Genomic DNA, 23,641 nt, shown 5'->3' with positions numbered 1-23,641 from the left:
AAGCCCATTAAAGGGAGCTGATGAAGTGGAGACTAGTTAGATTATTGGGAGGTTGGCGTGCTGCCTAATTTTGGGTTAGAAAGACTATGAATTATGAAGAAGGTTTTTGGATTTTTACCATGTCAATGGAGAGGATCTGTGCTCCACTGTGGGTAGGAGGTGTTGGAAAGGGCACTTTTTGCAGGTTATCCCCAAACTTTTTGCCTTCTTCCTCCTATTATTTTCAGGTCTGTTTTTGCTAGTTTATTGTCTCTGTGCACGTTACCACTGCTAAACCATGCTAAAGTGCATCTGCTCTCTATGTAAATTGTACAGTTGACTGGTTTATCCATGATTTGCATATTTGATTTACTGGTAAGTCCCTAGAAAAGTGCACTAGATGTTCCCAGGGCCTGTAAATCAAATGCTACTAGTGGGCCTGCAGCACTGATTGTGCCACCCACATTAGTAGCCCTGTAAACATGGCTCAGACCTACCAGTGCAGTGTCTGTGTGTGCAGTTTTAAACTGCCAATTCGATTTGGCAAGTGTACCCACTTGCCAGGCCTAAACCTTCCCTTTTACTACATGCCGGGCACCTCTAAGGTAGGCCCTAGGTAGCCCCAGGGGCAGGTTGTAGTGTATGTGTAAGTTAGGATATATACTAGTGTGTTTTATATGTCCCAACAGTGAAATACTGCCAAATTCGGTTTTCACTGTGCAAGGCCTATCTCTCTCATAGGTTAACATGGGGGCTGCCTTTAAATATCCCTAAAGCACAGGTTCCCTTTGAGAGCAGATAAAAATGTGGAGTTTAGGGTCTCTGAACTCACAATTTAAAAATACATCTTTTAGTGAAGTTGTTTTTTAAATTGTTTGAAAATGCCACTTTTAGAAAGTAGGCATTTTCTTCTTAAACCATTCTGTGACTCTACCTGTTTGTGGATTGTCAGTCTGGGTCAGTTTGACAGTTGGTTTTCCACCTCTCTAGACAGTGACACAAAAGGGGGTGGGGTGTAGCCTGCATATCCTGAAGAGCCATCTGAGTTAGAGGGGAAGGTGGAGGAGCCGTTGTTCACACCTGAAAGGACTGTGCCTGCCCTCACACAATGCAGTCTCCGAACCCCTGGTGTGTGTCTGGGGCCTGGCCTGGACTAGGAAGGATCTTGCAAATACTTGAAACTTTGCTTTGAAGTTTGCCAACTTCAAAGGCAGAACAGGGTATAAGAAGAAGAACCAAAACCCCAGACTTTTAGAACCTTTCCGTATCAAAAGGAACCTCTGCCAAGGAGAAGAGCTGAAGAGCTGGAGGAGGAGTACTGTCCCTTTGCTGTGTTGCTTTGCTGGACTGGCCTGCAGTTGCTGCTTCTGCCTGAAAAGAGAGCAAAGGGTGAACTTTGCTGTGTGTCCTGCATGAGAAAGTTCTCCAAGGGCTTGCAGTAGAGCTTGCCTCCTGTTGGAAGTCTCATGGACACCAAAGACTTCAGTTTCCTCGACCTACATCACTGGGAACTATGTGTTTTGTGCTGTTCAAGAGGAGAAACCACAGCGCCGCCGCCAACGACGCTGGCCTGCACCGTGACCTGCTGACGCCGCATGGAGTGGCATTGCCCCGCTTCGCATCGCGACCCTGGTTTCACCGACGCTATCAGATGACTTCACCGAGCTGCTGCCCCGCACTCCGGCATCGTCTGCTCACACCACAGCCTGGGCCTCCCAGACAATGCTGCTCCTGCTGACACTGATGCCACTGCCTGCACATAGCCTCTGGACACCGCTCGTAAGGAGCATGAAGCACTGTCCCTTCCCGCACCGCAGCCCCGGTTCACCGACGCCAGCATCATCGACTCCAGTGTCGTTAACAGGCATCCCTGCCTGCACCATGGCCTAAGGACATCGCTTGTGAGGGTCACAAAGCACCGTCCGATCCAGCACCGCTGGCTTGCGCCTACCGACGAAAGCACTTCCGCAACAACAACAACGCTGCCTGCACCATGACCTGTGGACACCGCACGTTGCACCGCCCCGCTTCACCATGCAGCCCTGGCCTCACCAACACTGCTGGACGCCGTCAACGAGCCGCTGCCTGCACCGTGACCTGTGGGCACCGCACGTCACATCGTCCCGCTTCGCACCGCAGCCCCGACGCCAATGTCAGCACATCTGACTTCATCAGCCCGGAGTTCTATCTGCAAGGCGTGTGACTTCAAGGGCCCAACGACTCCTGCACAGACTCTGGAACTGGCACCGTGACGTCAGACGGAGCTCACCGGAAGGATCACAATGTCCTACAAATCCAAGGTACTGTTTGCGGGTCTTCCCGACACCGTAACTGGCCTGCAAAGCCGTGGCCGGCCTGCACTGTTGGTTTTGTTGCTCACGACGCCGTGATAGCCCCAGGTGGTGCTATTGACTTCAAGGAACTGTATTTTTGAGTAAATCTTGCAGAATTCATATTTTTATTACTGTATGTTGGATTTTTTTCGTATTTGGTCTTGTTTTAAATAGATAAATATTGGCTATTTTTCTAAAAGTGGTGTGGTGTCCTTCTGTAGTGTTTTCACTGTGTTACTGTGTGTTGTGTGCTAATGCTTTGCACATTGCTTCTGAGATAAGCCTGACTGCTCGTGCCAAGATACCAAGGGGGGTGAGCAGGGGTTATTTGAGCGGTTATCTCCCTTATCCTGACTAGAGCGAGGGTCCCTACTTGGACAGGGTGCAAAATGACTGCCAACTAGACACCCCATTTCTAACAGGAGGGAATAACTGTTTTGGGATCTTGTGTCCAAAACATGAACTTAAGTTTTCCGAGAAGGTAATCATAGCTTCTACTAGGTAATGTCAATGACCTACAATATGGATAGTGGTCCGAAATATGTTGTATCCAAGGGTTTCATTGACACAGTCTGGAGCTGCACTCTGGCAACGTCTATCCACTTTAATGTTCTCTTTAACACAGACCTGCCTCTGTACTCAAGCTTGGCGGAGTCTAAACCCCCTCCAGTCTCAAACTCACCCTTCCAGCTCTCGATTAAGTTGCTCACAGAAGGTTTGTATGCTGTCCCAGTCCAGGTCCTTGTTCAGCGGGTTGGTTGCTCGGTCTAAAATCAGAAAATTAAAAGTTACTGCAGGCAAGGAGGTGTGCTCAACCCAACCACAAATGTAGAAGGGCTTCTAGTGCTATAAATTGTTTGGAAAGCAGATGTTCAGCACACCGTCCAAACCAAGGAGTCATTTTTCACCTTTGTCTGTTGTAGGGTAGCGACATGGAGCAGTCAAAAACATGGATCAATTTATCTAGCCTAGAATTTACAAAAATGTAGATACACTTATTTCAGACATGTAGATTTATGTAGCACAAACCTAACGCCAAAGCAACAGGTATGTACAGTAGACTGTAGGCACATAGCAGTGGGTGAAAGTGGGGTGGGGGCAGAAGGGCTGGGTGAGGAAGAGGTGCGTCGCTACATGTGAATGCATAGTGGTGCTTCATTTCACATGAGCTATTTTGAGTACTATAGTACATAGAGAATCTCTTCAGGTAACACGCAACTAATATTTTTTTGACAAGGATTGTCAAGCAAAAAAGCACCTTGTGAAACGATTAGGACTATTTCAACACAAATTGTGTGTGTGCAATTACAGCACCCATACTCTAGGGGTTCCTATCTGCCCCACTACTCATCTGTGTGCACCCATTACTTTCCTCATGGAATCACTGTCTCCACAAATTCCAAGCAGGGTGAGGGACAGCATCAGGGGTGAGTAAGGTATTGAACATGGTCACTGAAGAGCAGCTGGTGGAGCAGGAGATGACTTCAACCTTGAGGGCACAGAACTTCACGTTGTGAATCGATTATAAACAACATAACATTTTCACCAAGAAAGGCGCCAATCCCATTCCTCCTGTTGTAAGTTATTAAAGTGACTTGGGAATGACATGTGCACACTTGTAGACTCCTTTGCAAAAGAGAGGTAAGTATTAATCACAGCAGAAATACACTTTTAGTTCCAAATGGCTAGGTCACCATACAATAGTGGATAGATAGGTGTAGTTAGCATTAGAGACTACACTATGATAAACATGGGTGATATTGCCCTATTCGCTTCCAACACAAAATCGAAAGATACAGTACACCATTACCTACAATAAATAATTCATAGTACAATAAGATACATCAGACTCCATGAAGTTGAATTTGCAGTGCCAGACGGCATTTCAACAACCACATTCACCCAACACATGACTAATCATTCGGTTTCTGTTCGGGGAGAACCGTGGCTTAGAGAAAATTCATTGCCTCAGATAGAAATTATAATGCTTCGTTCTGAGGTTTTTTTAATGATTTAGATTTTTCCAAATATTTACCATTTTGTCTCTGCAAACACAATACTGAATAAACATAGTAAGACGTGCCTGTATTAAAAGATTCATTCAATGAAACGTTTCAAATTACTGTGAGCATTGATGAACTGCAGTGTTACTCTGCACAACACTACACAAAAACCACATAGTTCTGTTAAATTGTTTAAGCACTTATGTAAGGCATGCCACTTGGGTCAATTTGAAGGCAAGTCTAGAAACTCCCTAAAAAAGCTTCATTTTTTTTGCTTAATTTGTTAAGGATTATTATTTTTTTTTTTTAAAGAAACACTGTCAGTCTGATGAATAGATGTGCATCCCCGCAAATGCCACCGGGGGAGACGGGTAGGGTAGCACAGCTAAAGTATGTGCCCGAGTCTGAAATATAAAAATACAACTATTGGGGTTGTATGTCCTAGCAGTTTGAACTGAGATAAGGCAAGGTGCCCCATGGGTATACGTCTCCTATTTTAAGCAACCCAATCATGTAAACGGCGCCTGCCCTTTATACTGTATTGCCACAAGCGAGCAGGGCTTATCCCACACCAATAGCTCTGACGAACACAAGACCACAATAAGTTGCAAAGCCTGTGCTCACAGTCATCCGATGATACACCATATGTGCCTCAATGTTCACCAGCAGCAAAATCCTAGTTAAAGGGCTAGCTATTGTTGATTTATCGGAAAAGGGGATGCTATCTCTGCTTCTACTGTAGCATAGAATAAAAGGGGCTCTGTGTGGGACTAATAACACGCAAATCATTTCTCCGCAACCCAGAAATACTATTCTTTGTCTGGGTTAGACAACTCACCCCTACAATAAAGCAATGTCACAGAGTCCCAGTTCAAAAGATGCTGTTCCACTGCTCACACTAGTTTTACAAGCATATGTTTCTAAAGAACATCCTCGGCAGAACTGGTATATCAAAAAAGTTCAAACTATTTTCTAATTTATGTTTCCAACAAGTTAACTCTTAACTGTGTGAAGAAATACTGCATGACACAAAATAATCCCCCCAAACTACTCCTTCATTACCCACTCACCAAACACACGAACATGAACACACTAAACATGCCATGCAGATAAATGCGCTCTACAAATACCTCCATACATACATACATACATAAACCAACACAGTGAACAAAACAATCTCCATGTCACATAACAAATCAGGCATCTGAATCGGCGCAGTACTGGAACTGCAAGTCTAAAAACCCTTTAGGATATTCACTGAAGGCTTTTGACATAACTGTTCATCACAGACTCCTTCAGATACTAATGAAATACATGTGATTGTGGGTGTGTTCTTGAGATGGATCATCTCCTTCTTTACTGTTCGAAAATAATTGCGAAATAAATTTTATATCCGAGACTACCACTGTGGTCTATGTTTCCCAGTGCTCAATTTTGGCTCATCTCCGCTATGAATTCTGATAAAGAATTTAGGGGAGGGGGGAGTGACTCACCAAGAGACATTACTTTTAAGATAGCCTCACTACAGGGTATTTCCACAATAAAAGAATTCCCTGCCCCACTGTCTCCTCTGGAAGCCCAACCTTTGAATTACTCCTCTACCCTGAGTCTTCTGCCCACCCCACCCAGAACCTGCGTCTTCCCTGAGCTCCCTCCCCTATGTCTGTGTGCCACCACCCCGCCAAACCTCTCTATTGGCCTGTGTCCTCACTAGAAAGAAGGTTGTCAGGTGACAAGAACGACGAGCTTTCAAACGGAGTTCTGCACCAGTTATCCTCCTGTTCCGTGGCAAAGTGGAGCTGGAAACACTGACATTTTTCAGACTATGACCTGGCGGAATCTCCTTAAGTGCCGGACGATGGGCCAAGTGATGTTTTTGTGAGTCACATTTTCTGCCTGTCGCAAAAATAAGATACTTTTTTTAGTTTTGGGCATCAAAATGTGTTTTTTTGCAGCAGACATTGCCAACTTTTGCAGAAAAATCCTTGGGGTCTGGTTTATGTTTGATCAATGGGAGTTGAAGTCTGGCATTGTCTTGAATTTATGTGTGCCCACTGATACTCTTAGGCTGTGTGAGCTTTTATAAGAATGTGTAAATAAATTAAACAATGCAAGCCTATTTTATCTTCTTATTGCAGACCCTGTTCCTTCCGTGCACAGGGAATGTAATAAAAAGTAGGCATTCTAAATGAAAGGATTGAGGTTTCCAGACAAGTTGCAGGCTTTCATCCCTACATTTGCAACCGGTTCGGTAGGAAGTGCAAATGGAATCCAGACTTATTAAAATTAATGAAAGAACACTTAGTCAATCCTCCTGAATGGTCATTTTGAGCTGCAACAGGTTAGCACAGTTTTTTAAGTTCTTTTTATTGGCATTTCAGTCAAAAGTAAACTTTGTGGATCAGCGACATAAAATACAAGCTCACATATACACAATACATTGGCATTATGCATCAAGTAAACATTTACCCATGTCCATATCCTCCTCCCTCAACCCCATCATCAATACACATGTCTACCTGTCCCAAACATGTCGGACGGCAACCAATACAGGAGTGCACACATTTTCCAAATATATTCGTTCCATTTCCCACACACTCTGTTCTGTTTATTTGGACATCCTCTACTTTCAAAGACTGCTGTCTACGCCTGCATACACCAGTGACTGCATATCTCTCTTCTATTCCCCAAAAACGAGGTACACTATTACCACCCCAGAGCAATGGCTATGTTCCGTTTGGCCACCATCAGACCCAGGGTCATCCACAGGCAATCCATACGGGTAGGACCTGTGTCGCCCCAGGTGTTCAAAGTGCATCACACGGTCTCCTAGGTCTTGCCAAATCCCACACACGCACTTGCCATTCATGCCACCACTCTAGCCCAGTAGTTCTGCAACACTGGGCAGTCCCAGAACATATAATGAAATGTACCTATCTGACCACATCGTTTGGGGCAAGACTTGGGGGGTTATTCCAACTTTGGAGGAGGTGGTAATCCGTCCCAAATGTGACGGATTTACCACCAGCCGTATTACGAGTTCCATAGGATATAATGGACTCGTAATACGGCTGGTGGTATATCCGTCACTTTACCGTCACTTTTGGGACGGATTACCACTTCCTCCAAAGTTGGAATAACCCCCTTTGTGTCCAGTCTACCCATTTTCAGTAGTGTTGTAGCTGCATAGTAACTTCTATGAAGGATCTTCAGTTGTAGAAGTCGGAAGCATGCTTGTACGGCCACCTCCCGTTGAGAGGCCAGAGCTTCAGGCCATTCGTCCTCCTCTATACCACCTATGTCTCTCTCCCAAGCCTCCTTTAGTCAGGTTAGTGTATATGGGGAGTTATTTAACATTTTTCGGTAAGTGAGGGAGATTGCCTTTTTGGGTAGGTAGTTATCAAGCAGTCTATCTTCCATAGGAGAGGATTCGGGAAGAACCTCCCTAAGTGATTGCTTTGTACAGGGCATAACGTATTTGCATGTGCCTATATATCTCTGTGGGAGCTAATTGATAATTAAGTTTGCAGTTCTGGGAAGGGGGTTACCTCACCGCCCTTCCACAGGTCCCCTACTTAGGACAGGTCTATGAGGTCCCATTTACTGAATCCCACCTGGAGAGCCAGACTGCCAAAATGTGGTGTGTTCAACAGGGAGGAGGCTAGTGTCATCTTCCCCTCCATGCCCATGGTCTCAATACTGTGTGCCATAGGGAAATACTGACGGCCTTGGGCTCGAATCTAGATGGGTGCTTCGTTCCCCCATAAAGTGCTCGTAGGTAGACTCCTGGTTGCATGTTTCTTCTACCCATCCCATAAGCCGGTTCTTCTCCTGGAAGGCACATCCAGTGATTGATCACGATTAACTGGGAGGCCCAGTAGTAAATCCATATCTCAGGAAAGGTTATTCCTCCATTGTTTCAACCCCTCGTTAACTTCTGGAGCGTGATAGGAGGGGGTCCCCCTCCCAAAGAAGTGTGCATGCTTCACTATCTATGGCACGGAAGTAAGACTGAAGCACTGGGTAAGGCGTGTTCTAGAGTGCCTACAGTGGCAGGGCCATCATTTTTAAGAGGGCTGCTTTGCCCGTCAGGTGAAGAGGTAAGGTTTTCCAATGTGCTACATTCCCTTGCAGATGCTGTAATGGGGTTCAATGTTACGTGTTTAGAATGCTTCTGCGTCTCATGACAAATTAGGCCAAGTAGCAGAATCCTTCCACCACCACATGAGTCTCACAGCCGGCAGGGAAGATCGGAGACCCTCCACAAAAAGACATATATCAGGGATTCCAATTGATTGTATAGCCAGAGTATCTATGAAATGTTGCCATTATGTGCATTATTCTGTCAAATGTGATGAGGGGTCCGCCAGGTGGAGAGGTATGTCATCCGCATAGAGGGAGATCCAGTTCTCCCAATCTGCGGTCCAACTAAGCCCCGTACCCAAGGCATCTCTGTGGACCCATGCCACCAGTGGTTCTAGTATCAAGGCAAAAAATCAGGGGAGAGAGCAGGCAGTCCCTGTCGGGTACCCCTCTATAAAGAAAACTGCAACAACACATCCCCATTCACTGTTACTTGCGCTAGAGGACCGGAGTACAATAACCGGAGTATGGATATAGAGGATCCAAGAGATAAAATGCGGCCCAAAGCCTATCTTTCCTAGGACTGTATACACAAAAGGCCATTCCACCATGTCAAACGCCATTCGCACGTCCAAGGACAGTATGAGGGCATCTTCACAGATCTCGGAGGCATGGCCCAGCACACCATGTAGTCACCTCAGATTAACCTGAGGTATAAAGCCAGATTGATCTGGGTGGACCAGAGATTTAATCACCCCCACCAGTCGCATGGCCAGCAACTTCGCTAGGATTTTTACTTCTGCGTTTAGCAGTGATATGGGTCTATAGGAGGCACAATCTTCAGGTGGTTTGTTTTCTTTGGGAATAACCACTATGCTCGCTAATCGCTAACCTTGTGGAAGTGGACCGGTTTCACAGCTCTCAATAAACATGCACAGAAGGGGCGAAGCCACGCTGTCGGCTGTCAATTTGTAAAGTTCTAGAGGAGGCTTTAGGAGGCCTCTGGGGCCCATTGCCTTACCCGATGCCAGGTTACAGACTGCCTGCCTAATCTCTGCTTCTGTCAAGACCTTTTGTACGGCTTATCGATCGTCTCATGAGAGGTCCAGCATACTAATGTCTGCAAGGAGTTTGCGGCATTTGTCGATTGGGGCTGTTTGAGTAGAGTTGCGCATAGTAATCCATGAACACGCCTGCTATGCCTTTGCGGTCACTAATCCGTTCATCTTGCAAGTTTTGCATGTGCAAGACCCATCAAGATGCTGCCTCTCTCTTCTTCAACCAGATTAATAGTTTTCCAGCCTTATCTCCTACCTCTTAGAGGTGGCACTAGGAGGCTCGATAGTGACTCCGAACTGCCTCTGTCACAAAGTCCCTGTACTCCTTCTGTTTGAGGAATAGTGCATGCAGCAAATGCCCCTGATCACCTGATAACTTAAGGGATTCCAACTGTCTAATCGTTCCAGTCGGGCTCGCTTTTCTTTACTATGTCCTGCGGTGCTCTGACCTCTAACAACAGTTTTGTAGGCTTCCCACAGTGTGCATGTAGATTCTACTGAGCCTTCATTCTCTTGAAAACAGTGTTGCACGAACTTGCGGATGCGTTTGCAACATCTGTAGGTACCAGGGATTGAGCATTGTTCTTCGACTGTTCTCCACACCAGAGGGGCCATAGGTGATGCATACTGGGGAATAGATGAAAATACCTCTGCCATAGTGTTGGGCCTCGCGTATGCATGGAAGTTCTTTAGTTACCATAAGGAGGTAATCAATGCGCGAGAAACTGCCATGCACCCCTGACAGATGTGTGTGCTGTTGTACAGAGGGGTGGACGGTGCACCATGCGTCTGCTGGTCCAAAAGCTGACATAAAGTCAGCCAGTAGACGTCTTATTGTCTTTTATGGATGTGGGGGCCAACGATCTATCGTCGAGGTATCCCCCCAAAGCAGGCCACCCTCAGAGAGTTGGCGGAGAAGAACACCCAAGTCTCCCAAAGCGGTCTGTGGAGTCTGGGGGGGACGTGCATGACAATAATATTGATGGTTTTGCATTCCCATTGTCCCGACAGGTCAGCAAGACTCCCATGTTGGTCTGTCCAGATCTGTTGTATTATAATGGGGGGGGGGGGGAGAGGGAGGGGGAGTTTGCGTAGGGGGATGCCTTTGTGAACCACGCATTAGGTATCATTCTGTATCCCCACCTGTCCATTGCACGACAGGAGTTACCTTGAAGGTGTGTTTCTCGCAATAGAACCACTTCAGGTGCAAGGCACTTAAGGTACTGTAAGACCATCCCTCACTTGATTTTGACCCCCAACCCATTGGTGTTCCAGGATAGTACCCTGAAACTGGGCACATTTATATTGGTTGCCATGGGGGGTGAACGGAGAGAGGGGCCTGAACTCCTTATGGATGAATTTCCCCAGAACGTCAGATGGACAGAGATCATGCCACAAGAGCATGGGGTTCTGGCCCAAGGACCGATGTGACTGTGGTGTGCAGCTCTCATTACAACTTCAACCTAGGGAAAGAAAGGTGGGGAACCAAACTAACGTCTCGCCACACAATCTGTCTCTCCAAATATAACGCTCATTCACCATTAAACTAGGATCACTGATCCTGGAGAGGCTCAGTAAATATCAAACTGTACCTCACCCATTCCTCGCCCAGGGCCAAACGCAGGGTACAAGGCAGAGGTTGGGGTCAGGAATATCGGCCTCTGGGGCCCCATTTGTAGTCTCGCTGGTCACCGTAGTCATAAACCAAGTGTCGCTCCTCGCGGTGCTGGCCACATTTTAGGCCGCAGCAGCCGCGCTTCAGCTGGGCCGCACTGCCAGGAGTGGTCAGCTGCTCGTGTCCCAGAGGTCCGTGGCAGAAACAGCTCCCGACAGAAACGCCACCTTTTTTTCTTGCTCTGGCAATAGTTTACTTGCAGATGGTGGGGGTTTTAGGGGTTGAGCGGCGGGATCCGGGTTAATGTGCGGTCATCTACGCCCCCCCCCCCCCCCCCCCCCAGGTTGGCACAGTTGTGGCAGCACAAAATTAAGGTTGGGTCGCAAAGCAGTCACTGTGCAAAAACATACACTGCTTTGCGATTCAGCTTTAGTTACACTGGGATCAACGTCAGATAAATAAACCCCTTACTGCTTCAGGAAAGCATATATGTGTCTACAGGGATCTATTTGAAGGAATTAAATATTCTAGAAGTAAGACTAAACTCCAAAAGCGGACTACGGTTCACTTTTTGGTAAACGATGTTTTACCCTCCTCTGTGCTAAGATTATTATTATAATAGTTTTTAAGTTGATTTATTATTCAATACAATATATGTCTCTTTCAAATACAAATTTGTATGATTGTTTTTAGAGTAGAAAGTGATAGGGTAACATTTTATCCATGTACAATGGCTATCGTGTGCTAATGCTCTCAAATACTTTTGAATTTACTTGACTTTTTTTGGCACTATGTGACTAGCAAGTGACGTGTGATCGATTGTATTACTGGGTTAAAAGATGACGCTGGAGTCATACTTCTGGCGCGTGCAAAGTCAAGAAAGCGAGGAATAATTGTCTCCCTGGTTGTTTTTAGTCTATACAAATCTGGATACTGCTGCCTGATGTGAGAGACAGAAGACACCACAGTCCCTCACAACTTAACACTTGTGTTTCTCTCCAGGTACAAGCAGCTTGTGCCTTAGAAATGTACAATTGTGTCAAACTTCCCTGAACCTCACTCGTACCTTGAAAGCTACCATCAGCACCAAACTCTCTTCAGCAGTCATTGTTCCCTATCCAAGCCTGGGTTCTTTCATAGGCCTTAGTTCATGCCGCTCTCTTTCGATTGATCCTACAGTCATTACAGCAATACAATGTGTAGCACATATAAAAATATATTCTGTCGCTAAGGACTGCACTGACCGTTGGTCAAGTAGCACCTTTGCATAATACAGAAATTCTTCCATGGCCTCTCTCCATTACCTCTCTAAAAATGTTCATCTGTGCCAGCTTCCCTTATGCCTATGAAAGACCTGCATGAACCTCTTAGCTGTATGTTTGCAGAAGCACAAATGATTCACAGGAAAATCCCAACATGTAAAAACTCAAACTCATTGAACTCCTAAAGTCTCATGTTGGGACTTAAAGGTAATTAATTAGGGCTCAGAAAAAGATGTCACCCAACTACCAAGCTTATGGTTTGATGAATCTGAACAAGACATTTCTTGTTATTCTCCACAGAACCTAAGTGGTCAGATGTCTAAGATAGATTCTGGACAAGTGGGACATAGTTCAATGCATTTCCATTGAAGTAAGATACCATACCAGAGGTAAGTTGTGTTGTTTATTCATAAGAGTCCTCTAAGCATTACAGTTGCCATGAACACAGTTGCCTTCACACAATGCCAACATTCTAAGATGAGCTTCAAGTCAGTGTTCTAATTTGGAATCATGGCATAGACAAAAGAAGGAGAATGTATGAGGGTAAATGGTGGCAAAGGAATGTACCATTTGGATTGAATTACAACATCCCTCTAATCTACATTTGACAAATTACACACCATGCTACAATTTTAAGCCCCAGGCCTAGAAAATTAATAAAATGTTACTAGACATGCAGGTCAAGTAACTTAAATAATCTACTTAACTGTAACATACTTGACCCCTAAACTGGTCTCAAATTTAGGGATCACTGGCAAATATTTTATTTTACACAGTCACCTTTTTCTTCATTATTACATGAGTTAACCTTTAAATATGTGAGGACCGCATTTCTGCTGCACAAAGCAAAACTCCTTTGTTTGATTAAATAGATTAAACGTTTGCTCCATGTGTAATAAGAATCTCGCCCACATATAGAGTACACATAATCACTGACTTGCCTCTTAGTTTACTAATAGCATTACCATCAGTGCTGGGGCAGGAGTGTTTCTCAGCTCATGTTTAAACACTCACTTTTAATAAAAATATTACTGAAGCATGATGTGGTAGTACACTGTCATTTACAGACAGTAAATTGCCAAGAAATCGCCAAATACCTTCCCACTACCTTGTAGCTTTACTGATAAAACTATATAGTGTGTTAACAATAACTTGTCAGAAAACATTTATTATTTGCACATCAATAAGTAAAGTGTTCTGATTCATTTTGCATCGTATTAAAATATTTTTCCATCACACAGGAGTACACAAAAGCTACTGAAATGTTTTGAAATGTTTGCAGAGTTGTCTTATTAGCTATTTAAATGTGTGTTAGGAAAAAAGTGATACCCTACAGCCTTTCATTTTACACTTCGTACAGCAGGTTAGACAGTTCTCTCTACAAAATCCTGGAACTCTGCAGCCAGAGAAGTAAAAGTATATGTAAATTAACTTCTGACCTCTGTCTCTGAACATAACAAGATAACAACAATATTCAAAGGCATCTTTATTACCCCTTCACTTTCTGACTGAATAGAACACCTGTTCTTTGTCAACTAACTACAGAGAGCGGGCGAGTAAATCCTAAATATAGCTCAACCTGATAAAATGTGACTCGCCATAGCTAGTGGACAAGTAGATTTCGCCAGGCCTTCACCCTTTCCGACTTTATGAAGTTATAAATCATCTGACCCTTAGCCCATCACTGACTCCCTGTAATTTTGTGACATTCCAGGAATCACGGAGCTATGCCATTTCGCGTAATTACACACCACTTGTGGTAAGAATGTACTGCAAACGCATAGGAACAAATAAACGTGAGTGACAGTTTGCGGTGCTTTGTTTTTTGCACTATTATTTGGGAGCAAAATAACTCCTCACATTAAAATTTGCCACTGTTGTGCATTTCATGTAATTTGCTGACATTTTGCTTAAGCATACAAAAGCACATCATTCTAATTTTGCACGCCCTAGTGTTTTGCTTCTACCTTTATTCCGTAGAGCTCAAGGACAAGTTTTTTTGGGGGTGCACTGCTCAACAGAACAACTCAAACATTATGCATTACACCTCTGATGGCAAACTGTGCACAAGATCAACAACAGCCACCTAATAAGTAAAGAGTGGGAGAATAAGTTTGCAAAATAACCAGCACCACATAAAACTCAAGAACAGGCCACTAGACTCAGAAGGAAAATACGTGACATCACTGGGGCATTAAATGAGCCACTATAAGAGGGGGCGCTGACGCCAAATACATCACTAGAAGGGGTCCAGAGACATCACAAATAGAGCGACAACGACTCCACAAGGAAGCTAGAAACAGTAACAACAGTGGCCTTAGTCCTCACCAAAGGGTACTGGTAGCAAATCCAAGAAGGGGCAGGGGAGATGGCATCGGCAAAGACAGATGAAACCGCACCACAACAAAAAGATTGGGCAATAACTTAATTATGAACCTTCTGCCATTACTAAGGGGATACCTGACACCATCAATAAGAGACTACTGCCTTTCCCAAAGGCTAAAAGCAATGACATCACAAAAGGTAGAGGAGGCAGTGGCATCAGAACGAATGCCACTGACCTCCACATGTGGGAGCAATGGCATCAAAAAGTGTTAGGACGGCTAAACCACAGAGGGAAGAAAAGACAGTTCACCACCAAAATAACCACCGAAATTAACAAGGGGGAGAAGTACACCCTGAAGAGACCAGTGTCATCTTCAAGGGAGGGGTGAGGACACAAAGCGAAGCCAGCTACGCCACCAAGAAAGACGCCAGCGCAGTGCAGATTTTGATAATAACAACAGTCAACTAACATCATCAAACAAAGGAGCCATTTACTTTTTCCCCACTTCGAGGAAGCAATGACACCACGACGCAGAAACGTGACAGTGAACTCCCTACATTCAGGGACATGGAAAGGGATAGTGACATCAGCAAAGATGTCACAGACATCTCCAAAAGAGATGCCTTCTATTCTGACATCACTTCCGGGTGCGAGTGATGGCAACACACCCGCCCGTGACGTCATCATGGACCCGGAAGTTCCCACTCTCCCGCACTCACTGATCCGTGACTCCAAACTCTCCTCCTCCATCTCTCGGGAACCCTTAGCCGCCACCGCCAAAGACAGTACGGGAAACCGACAAATCCCGCGAGACTTCCGGTTCCTTCTATTCGAGTCTCGCGTCATCTTCCTAGTACCGCGATAGACATAAAAAGAGGTCTGCCTCTTTCCCTGAAAGACCATCTTGAAACCTCTCCCATTCCCACCTCGTTTGTAACTGTCACCCAGTTAAAAGATGGTCGACCTGGGATAGCAACTCTCCCAATTTAAAAATGTTCTTTGAATTGTCTGGAAATGCAGGCGCCATATTGCAGAGGAGCAACTCTATATAGCCTTACTTGATACCAAATTATATGATCAGCCTGGATGGGGTTGGTGGCAAACAACTATGGCGAAGAAGAACGGATTTTTTAGAATTTAAAACGGGGACAAGCCGGGGTTTAAGTAGGGCTAAAAACTGGCAAGGACTATGGAAAGGTAAAATAATACAAGGGCTCTTACCGTCTGCATGAGTGACAACCGAAGTGTTTAGCAGATTAATTACATAAGAGATAATTCACCAGGTTCAAACAGGTTTCATGTCAACCTTTGAAGACAGAAATAAATGTGCGGTTTGGGTAAGTGCATGGAAGCCACGTTTCCCACATCCGTTTGTGACTGGTTAATCCGGCTCCTTTTATTTTTTTTAAGTTCTGAGCTTTCTAGTTCTGGTTTTAGTCTGGTTTAGCTAAGATTTTATCAACAATGTCAGTTTATTTTGACCTGACGTCAGCCTTTAATTTTTATGAAATTATATAAATACAGGTTTGGTGCCAACCTGTTTATTTCGTCAGATACTCTGATTGAGGTTACTGCTCTTGACAGTTTATACCGGTCAACCTGCTCTTGCACACATGCCGACATTTTGGAAGAGGAAATTGGGAGATTTTAAAATAACAAAGGGAAGAATGTATGTATACCATTGACTTCTATTGACGGGAGATAGCCCGAATTAAGCAATTTTTGTCTTATAAAATCGTGAATCTGCTACCTCAATCGGGTCTGTTGGCATGTATGCTCTTGCTGAACACAGAGTTATCTGTGATGTAAGTGGCATATTAGGCGTGTCATGGGCCTTAGTGCAAGCAAAACAAGGATATAGAGCACTCTCATCGTTTGTTGGGTAGTAAAATACCATGGTTGTAAAGTCCCAGTTTGGGACGGCCTAGGGTCGGTTAGCTTCCTGGTGCACTTAAATAAATGGCACATGGACACAGGGTACTCTTGTTCAGCCCAGCGTGGGGCTGAACTCCAGTCTATACCTCCTCTCCTTTATTGATGTCCCCACGTCACCAGTGGGTTAAACGATGTGCTCACCGAGGGCAGGGTCTCCATATGCACTACCCGTGCATACGGTGCCATCCTCAGTGTCATGTCCTTATATGTGAAGAACACAACATTCTTTCTCAACCATAACAAGAAACATGGCAGTACCATAACAACAACCCACATTGCGTACTGTGATACAAGGATCTCACCTTTTTAGAATGCACAGTCTTTTAGCCAAACTGATGGCACCAAGATGTCCCTCAAGTGATATCTGTTGCGACTGCTCTTGCTGTCCTGGGTCACTTCACTGGGTGACTCTAGGTATGGGATAATGGGTGATGGAAGGCTGCTAGCTCCGTCAGGTTGATTTGGCACAGTTTGTATCCGCTGCGGTGTTGAGTTTTCGGTCCACTCTCTGTTGCCTGCCTTTGTTGTCCAGTTGTTCTCCTTGTTCATCTCAGCATCAGGTCCCTATCTGGCGAGCTTGAAATACAAAACATTCCTGGTGATCTCTTCTCCTTCCCACCAGGCCATGATCATGGTGCCCTGCCGTCAGACTACCACCCACGAGTGCTGCTTGAAAGATAGTCAGAACTTGCTTCCAAGATGCCTGTCCTCGATAAACACCTGGTCCCTTATCTGGATGTCTGGTACTTTGGCCCTTTGGCGCATGGTTGATCATTGATTTGTGGTCTTCCTCTTTTGCAGTGCCCAGTCATCATCAATGGGAGGCAGTGCTCAGTGTGGGTGGTGGGGAATGGTGTCTGCGACCACCAGACTCATCATGGCGTGCCCTGGGGCCTGCCCAGTAGTAGAGTGCGGGGTCTGGCTGTTTTCTCGTAAGAAAGCATATATGGTCCACTCCAAGGGTTGTTCTTTAGTATGGGCAAATTTGATTACTTTGTGGCGTGTTCGCATGAATCGCTCAGCCTCGCAGTTGGTCTGGGTCCACCATGGGGTCACTTTCCTATGCTTGATGTTCCACACTTGCAAGTATATTGTGGACTGATAACTTTGGAATGGCTGGCCTTTGTCGGTACAAAGCTCTTTCAGCAACTCATGTGTCATAATCACTTTTTGAGTTTCAGCAGGGTCTCGCTGGCTCTCTGGGATCCAACAATCTCCACTTCTGAAAATTTGATGTAGTTGTTTATTAGGACCATAGTGTACAGCCCATCTGGCGGCAGGTGAAATCGAGACTGGCACATGTCCATTGCTGTTGCAGACAGTTTTACATAAATACAGGGTCTGGTAGGTCTGGGTGCCCTGCTACTTGGCTCCACTGGCATGAGCATACCGCAGTTTCCACCATTTTGTCGATTAACAGGAACCACACCTTATTCCTGAGGTGCTTCATTGTCTTGACTACACCTTGATGTTTGGTGTGTGCCAACTGCACTACCTGTTTGGTGTGGCTGCTGGGAATGACTGGGTGTGCCCCGTGAGTAGGAATCCTTCAGCCTCAGTCCCTAACTCTTAGTGCACCTGATAGAGTGACATTTTTACCCGTTTTGCATCTGGTCACCAGTGCACGCAGTGTTCTCCTGTTTGTAGAGCTGAGAGGGCTAGCTGTATGCATTAATCTCCCTTTGTTGCTGTGCAGATCTTGTTGAAGGATGGGGTAGGTGTCGGAACCGTTCCCCCCATACCTGACGTACTCTTCGGTGTTCTGTGCTTCCACCACCTCCTACCACTTTGGTTCTCTTGGGAGTCAGGAGAGGTAGTCTGCTAGGTTGCTTGCCATGGGCCGGTATTCTACTTGGCAATCATAGTCTTGGAGCTGGAGCATCCATTTGTCTATGTGGAGTGGTGGCTTGGAGAATAAGGGCCTAACTTGGAACTTGGTGGACAGGTTACTCTGTCACAACGGTGATGAATGTCCCATCCGCCGAAACCTAGATCCCATTATATCCAATGGGATTTAGATTTCAGCAGATGGGATATCCGTCTCCATTGTGACAGAGTAACCCGTCCGCCAAGTTCTAAATCAGGCCCTAACCCTTTGAATAGCTGAACTAGCAGCTCGTGGTTCGTACTCATGATGAAGGGGTGTCTGTAGATGTAGAGGTGGAAATGGCGTTATGCCCAATGGATGGTGATCACCTCATTTTCAATTTGAGAGTACCTTTACTCTGTCAGGATTAGGGATCTGCTGGTGAAGGCAACCAGGTCCATTCTCTACAGGTCTGCTTTTGAATGAGAACAGCCCCTAGGCCTGTCAGGCTGGCATCTACTGCAAGGATTGTGGGCCTCATAGGGTGAAAGTAGGCCAAAGTGTCTTTCGTTGCCTGAAAGGCCTTGTAGGAAGCTGGCTCTATATATACTATATCAAAATGAGATATAGTGTGCACAGAGTCCAGGGGTTCCCCAAGAGGCTTCACAGAGGGAATAATAGATAATACTAATGCTCTATTAGTGGTAGTGTGGTCATGCAGTTAGGCTTATCACATGGTAGTGTTAAGCATTTGTTGTACTCACACAAGCAATAACTGAAAACACACACTCAATGACTTAACTCCAGGCCAATAGGTTTTTTATATAGAAAAATATTCTTTTTAAATTTATTTTTAGAACCACAAGATTCATATTGCAGGTAAGTACATTAAATGTAAGGTACTTTGCATAGGAATACTTCGAACTTTGAACCAAAACAGTAATGTACACAGTTTTTCATAAAAACGTCAATAAGCTATTTTAAAAGTGGACACTGCAATTTTCAACTGTTCCTGGGGGAGGGAAGTACAGTTTAGTTATTACGGTAAGTAAAGCACTTACAAGTTCAGTCTCCGGGGCATAGGTAGCCCATGGTTGGGGTTCAGGTCAACCCCAAACACCCAGCACCAGCAACACAGGGCCAGTCAGGTGCCGAGGTCAAAGAGAAGCCAAAATAACATGGACGCCTATAGAGACAGGGAGTGCTCCGGTTCCGGTCTGCTGGCAAGTAAGTACCTGGATCCTCGAAGGGCCCACCAGGGGGGTTTAGTAGAGCACTGGGGGGGCCTTAAGTAGGCACACAAAACACACTCTCAGCAGCACAGGGGCGGCCGGGTGCAGTGGGCAAACAGGGCGTTCGGGTGTTCAATAGGTTTCAATGGAGGGACCCGGGGGTCACTCTGACGTTGCAGGCAGGGCACAGGGGGGCTTCTCGGGCCAGCCACCAACTGGGCAAGGGTGAGGGCCGCCTGCTGGTTACTGGTGCACCGTTGGTCGGTTTCTCACGGGCCTGGGGGCTGTGGGTGCAGTGCTTCTCCAGGCATCGGATATCTTCATCCCGGGCAGTCACAGTCAGGGGGGTCCTCGGGATTCCCTCTGCAGGCGTCATCGTTGGGGGTGCAGAGAGGTCAGCCCAGGGTGGACACGCCATCGGAGTCGCCTGGGGATCCCCTGTGGGTCATTGGTTTCTCTGGACACGGGCCAGAGGCATCAGGTGCCTAGTGGTGGGACTAACACTTCTGGAGTGAGATGAGAGCCCCTTTAAAGATGGTCCTTCTTTCTTGGTTGGACAGGTTCGCTGTCCATGGGAGTTCTTGATCCTTTTTAGTTGCAGGGCAGTCCTCTGAGTCGGCAGAGGTCGCTGGGTCCGCAGGATGCATTGCTGTGCAGGTTCTCTGAAGTAGGAGACAGGCCGGTAGGGCTAGGGCCAAAGCAGATGTCGTCTTCCTTCTTCTCTGCAGGGTTTTTCAGCTAAGCAGTCCTTCTTCTTTGTAGGTCATCAGGAATCTGAAGAGCTGGATTCAGGGTCACCCCTAAATACTAAATTTAGGGGTGTGTTAGGGTTAGAGGGCATCAACAAAGGGAGGGACTGGGAGATTAGTTGGTCCAGTGTACGGTCTCCCAATTAACTGAACATACAAAAAAGGTGTACACTGTTCCAAATGGAAAAATATAATCACTAGGGGAACATTAAAGTTCAGGAGCAAGAGCCCTCACACATCCGAGAGGATGTCATGCTTCATCATTGGGTAGCTCCTCGTCAGACCGGCGCTGCAATGTCTGACGGGCTCCCCGTAAGGGGGCTCTTTGCCGGAGATCTTTTAGGTAGCAGCCGTGGTAGCGGACACTACAAGACCTGGTGTTGCGGTCAGGCGCTAATCCTGGCAGGAGAGTGAAAGCTAAAATTGGTTCCCAGTCTTAATAGGAGCGAGTCAATTTAATTAATCAATGGAATAAGACCGGGACCAAGATTAAAACCAGAAGGAAAGTGTAAAATGAGGAATAATGCTCAACCACTTTCTGCATGGTCCTGGAGCTTAAGGAGATTATCGTCGGGCTCCTAGGACATGGTCAACATGTTTCGCGTACAGTGGTCTAACAAGATCCTATGACGCTTCTTCAGGACCAATACATAATAAGACTTCTCCTGTCTATATTACCGAAAGTTTGCAAAAATGTCAAACAAATCATATAGTCACTTACATTGAAGTTCACTAATTGTCAGAAACCTTTAATGGTCGCCCTAGAAAAATACAAACAAATCATTTTGATCAAAGCACACGGAAAAATAAGGAAGGACACCCGTGACACAACAGTGTGTAGTAACCAGTTGTGTAAAAACATAATAAGACAATATGCTTACCATCCCTTGGTACATGGGGGGCCCCTTGGGAAGTAGCAAGCCGAAAGCGGTCACTACTAATAAAGTGGTAAAGCAGACACCATGAATGCAGTGTAATCAATCAGAACCAAAACAGTCACATTCACTACTAGAGGTCGGTTGGTTAGATGGATTATGAACATCAAGCACATTATTAGTCCATGTCACTTGGAAATTCATACACAGACTCGTCACTAGCATTTATGACATTTGTTGAAGGAAAACTGGGAGGAATAAAACAGTTTTACAGCAGAAAATATTTCTAAAAAGTTTTGGTGAGTACTGTAGCAGACGTATATTGAGCTCAACTAATGACATCTCTCAAAGTATTAACAGACTTAGGTCGGGGTAATCCCTTAATATTCTATGGATAACCACGCTTTGCCAGTGTGTTTTTGCCTTTGTAAATCACCACGCAGACTATTACATTCTGCTACAGTACTCAGAGATGGTAAGCATATTGTCTTATTATGTTTTTACACAACTGGTTACTACACACTGTTGTGTCACGGGTGTCCTTCCTTATTTTTCTGTGTGTTTTGATCAAAATGATTTGTTTGTATTTTTCTAGGGCGACCATTAAAGGTTTCTGACAATTAGTGAACTTCAATGTAAGTGACTATGGGCCTGATTACAACTTTGGAGGAGGTGTTAATCTGTCCCAAATGTGACGGATATACCACCAGCTGTATTATGAGTTCCATAGGATATAATGGACTCGTAATACGGCTGGTGGTAAATCCGTCACTTTACCGTCACTTTTGGGACAGATTAACACCTCCTCCAAAGTTGTAATCAGGCCCTATATGATTTGTTTGACATTTTTGCAAACTTTCAGTAATATAGACAGGAGAAGTCTTATTATGTATTGGTCCTGAAGAAGCGTCATAGGATCTTGTTAGACCACTGTACGCGAAACATGTTGACCATGTCCTAGGAGCCCGACGATAATCTCCTTAAGCTCCAGCACCATGCAGAAAGTGGTTGAGCATTATTCCTCATTTTACACTTTCCTTCTGTTTTTAATCTTGGTCCCGGTCTTATTCCATTGATTAATTAAATTGACTCGCTCCTATTAAGACTGGGAACCAATTTTAGCTTTCACTCTCCAGCCAGGGTTAGAGGGCACCCTGAGGGTGGCTACACCCTCCTTTTGCCTACTCCCTCTGGGGAGGGGAGCACATCCCTATCCCTATTGTTCCTAATCCTCCAAAGCAAGATGGAGGATTTCTCAAGGAGGGGTCACTTCAGCTTTGGTCACCTTAGGAGTGGACCTGTGTAGTGTGTTCTCATTCCTATTTGGAATGATATGGCCGGTGACATAAGGGGATTCCAAGGTCTCCTTGTGTCAGTTGAGCCTCGGTGTCTTTCTGAACGGACCTGTTTCCTGGTACTGCTTTACTTATAATAAAGAATCAAGTTTACCTCCGTGTGTTCTGGTTCTTCATTGCCGCACCCACTACAATTTGGCGACGAGGTGGAACTTTAGCGGCTGGACTGTGCTCCTCTACCAATTGTGGAGTTCACCTCTTCAGCCGCGTTTCCTGCAGAGATTCCTCAGGACGTCTGTACAGGTGATTTTTCATTTGTCTTTTTTCTTCCATTTCCGCGTTGACTGCGGCACAGTGGTGGAGTATGCGCGAGCACAAGCAAAGAAAGCAAAGACCGTTGCTTCCGCACGCGTCTCCAGCTCGAGCGGAAACCCTTACGTCAGCGCGCATCTCCAGGGAAACGGAGACGCCAGCTCGAGCGGAAACCCTTACACGACGTCCAGGAGTCTGCATTGCCTGACGCTCAGGTTGCCGCTGCACGTGTCTCCAGGGAAACTGAGACGCGGATCCTGCGCGCTGTGATGTTTGGAATGGGAACCATTCCTCATGCGCGCATCTCCAAGGGAACGGAGACGCATCATACGCGAGGAATCGGAGCGTGCCTCCAAAGAGACACAGAACGAAACAGTTGACTACTTACGCGTCCCCTCACAAGAGAGCAAGGAATATATATAAGTACTTTAAATAAACATATTTATACATATATATAAAAGCAAACAAACCAGGAGTATAACTAAATAACTCTTCACCGTGACAATAAAGGAATTAGTGACAATAGGAAACAGGTCCGGGGTGTGTTGGGACATTGCAATTTAATTCGAACTGTGCACCGAGGCGAGGTACAGTATGGCACAACCTAATTTTACTATCGTTCCTCCGCAAGCATTTTTGGCTATTGGAAGCACACCACCTATCAAGTGGGTGGAATGGAAAGACTATGGGCCTCATTCCGACCCGGACGGGCGGCGGACGCCGCCCGCCGGGCGGAAACCGCCCAAACACCGCCCGCGGGGGGCATTTCAACTTTCC

At 45.6% G+C, this 23,641-nt stretch overlaps 1 protein-coding gene and 1 long non-coding RNA gene across 2 annotated transcripts in view; one reads left to right on the top strand and one right to left on the bottom strand.

Moving 5' to 3' along the window:
- Window positions 1–15,555, bottom strand: part of GGA1 (golgi associated, gamma adaptin ear containing, ARF binding protein 1) — an 85,224-nt gene extending 69,669 nt beyond the window's left edge. The window contains exons 1-2 of the mRNA XM_069231375.1: window positions 15,379–15,555; window positions 2,995–3,079 (exon numbers count right to left, since the gene is read on the bottom strand). Of these exons, the coding sequence (XP_069087476.1) occupies window positions 2,995–3,079; window positions 15,379–15,505 (212 nt within the window). The 5' untranslated portion in view covers window positions 15,506–15,555. The remainder of the gene's footprint in view (window positions 1–2,994; window positions 3,080–15,378) is intronic.
- LOC138292664 (uncharacterized) overlaps window positions 1–23,641 on the top strand; it is a 360,464-nt gene that overhangs the window by 167,859 nt on the left and 168,964 nt on the right. The window contains exon 2 of the long non-coding RNA XR_011202754.1: window positions 12,634–12,722. This is a non-coding gene — a long non-coding RNA (uncharacterized lncRNA). The remainder of the gene's footprint in view (window positions 1–12,633; window positions 12,723–23,641) is intronic.

Source organism: Pleurodeles waltl, chromosome 4_2, assembly GCF_031143425.1.
Source record: "Pleurodeles waltl isolate 20211129_DDA chromosome 4_2, aPleWal1.hap1.20221129, whole genome shotgun sequence".
Taxonomy (NCBI): Eukaryota; Metazoa; Chordata; class Amphibia; order Caudata; family Salamandridae; genus Pleurodeles; species Pleurodeles waltl.
This window is presented reverse-complemented; position numbering and strand designations above follow the sequence as displayed.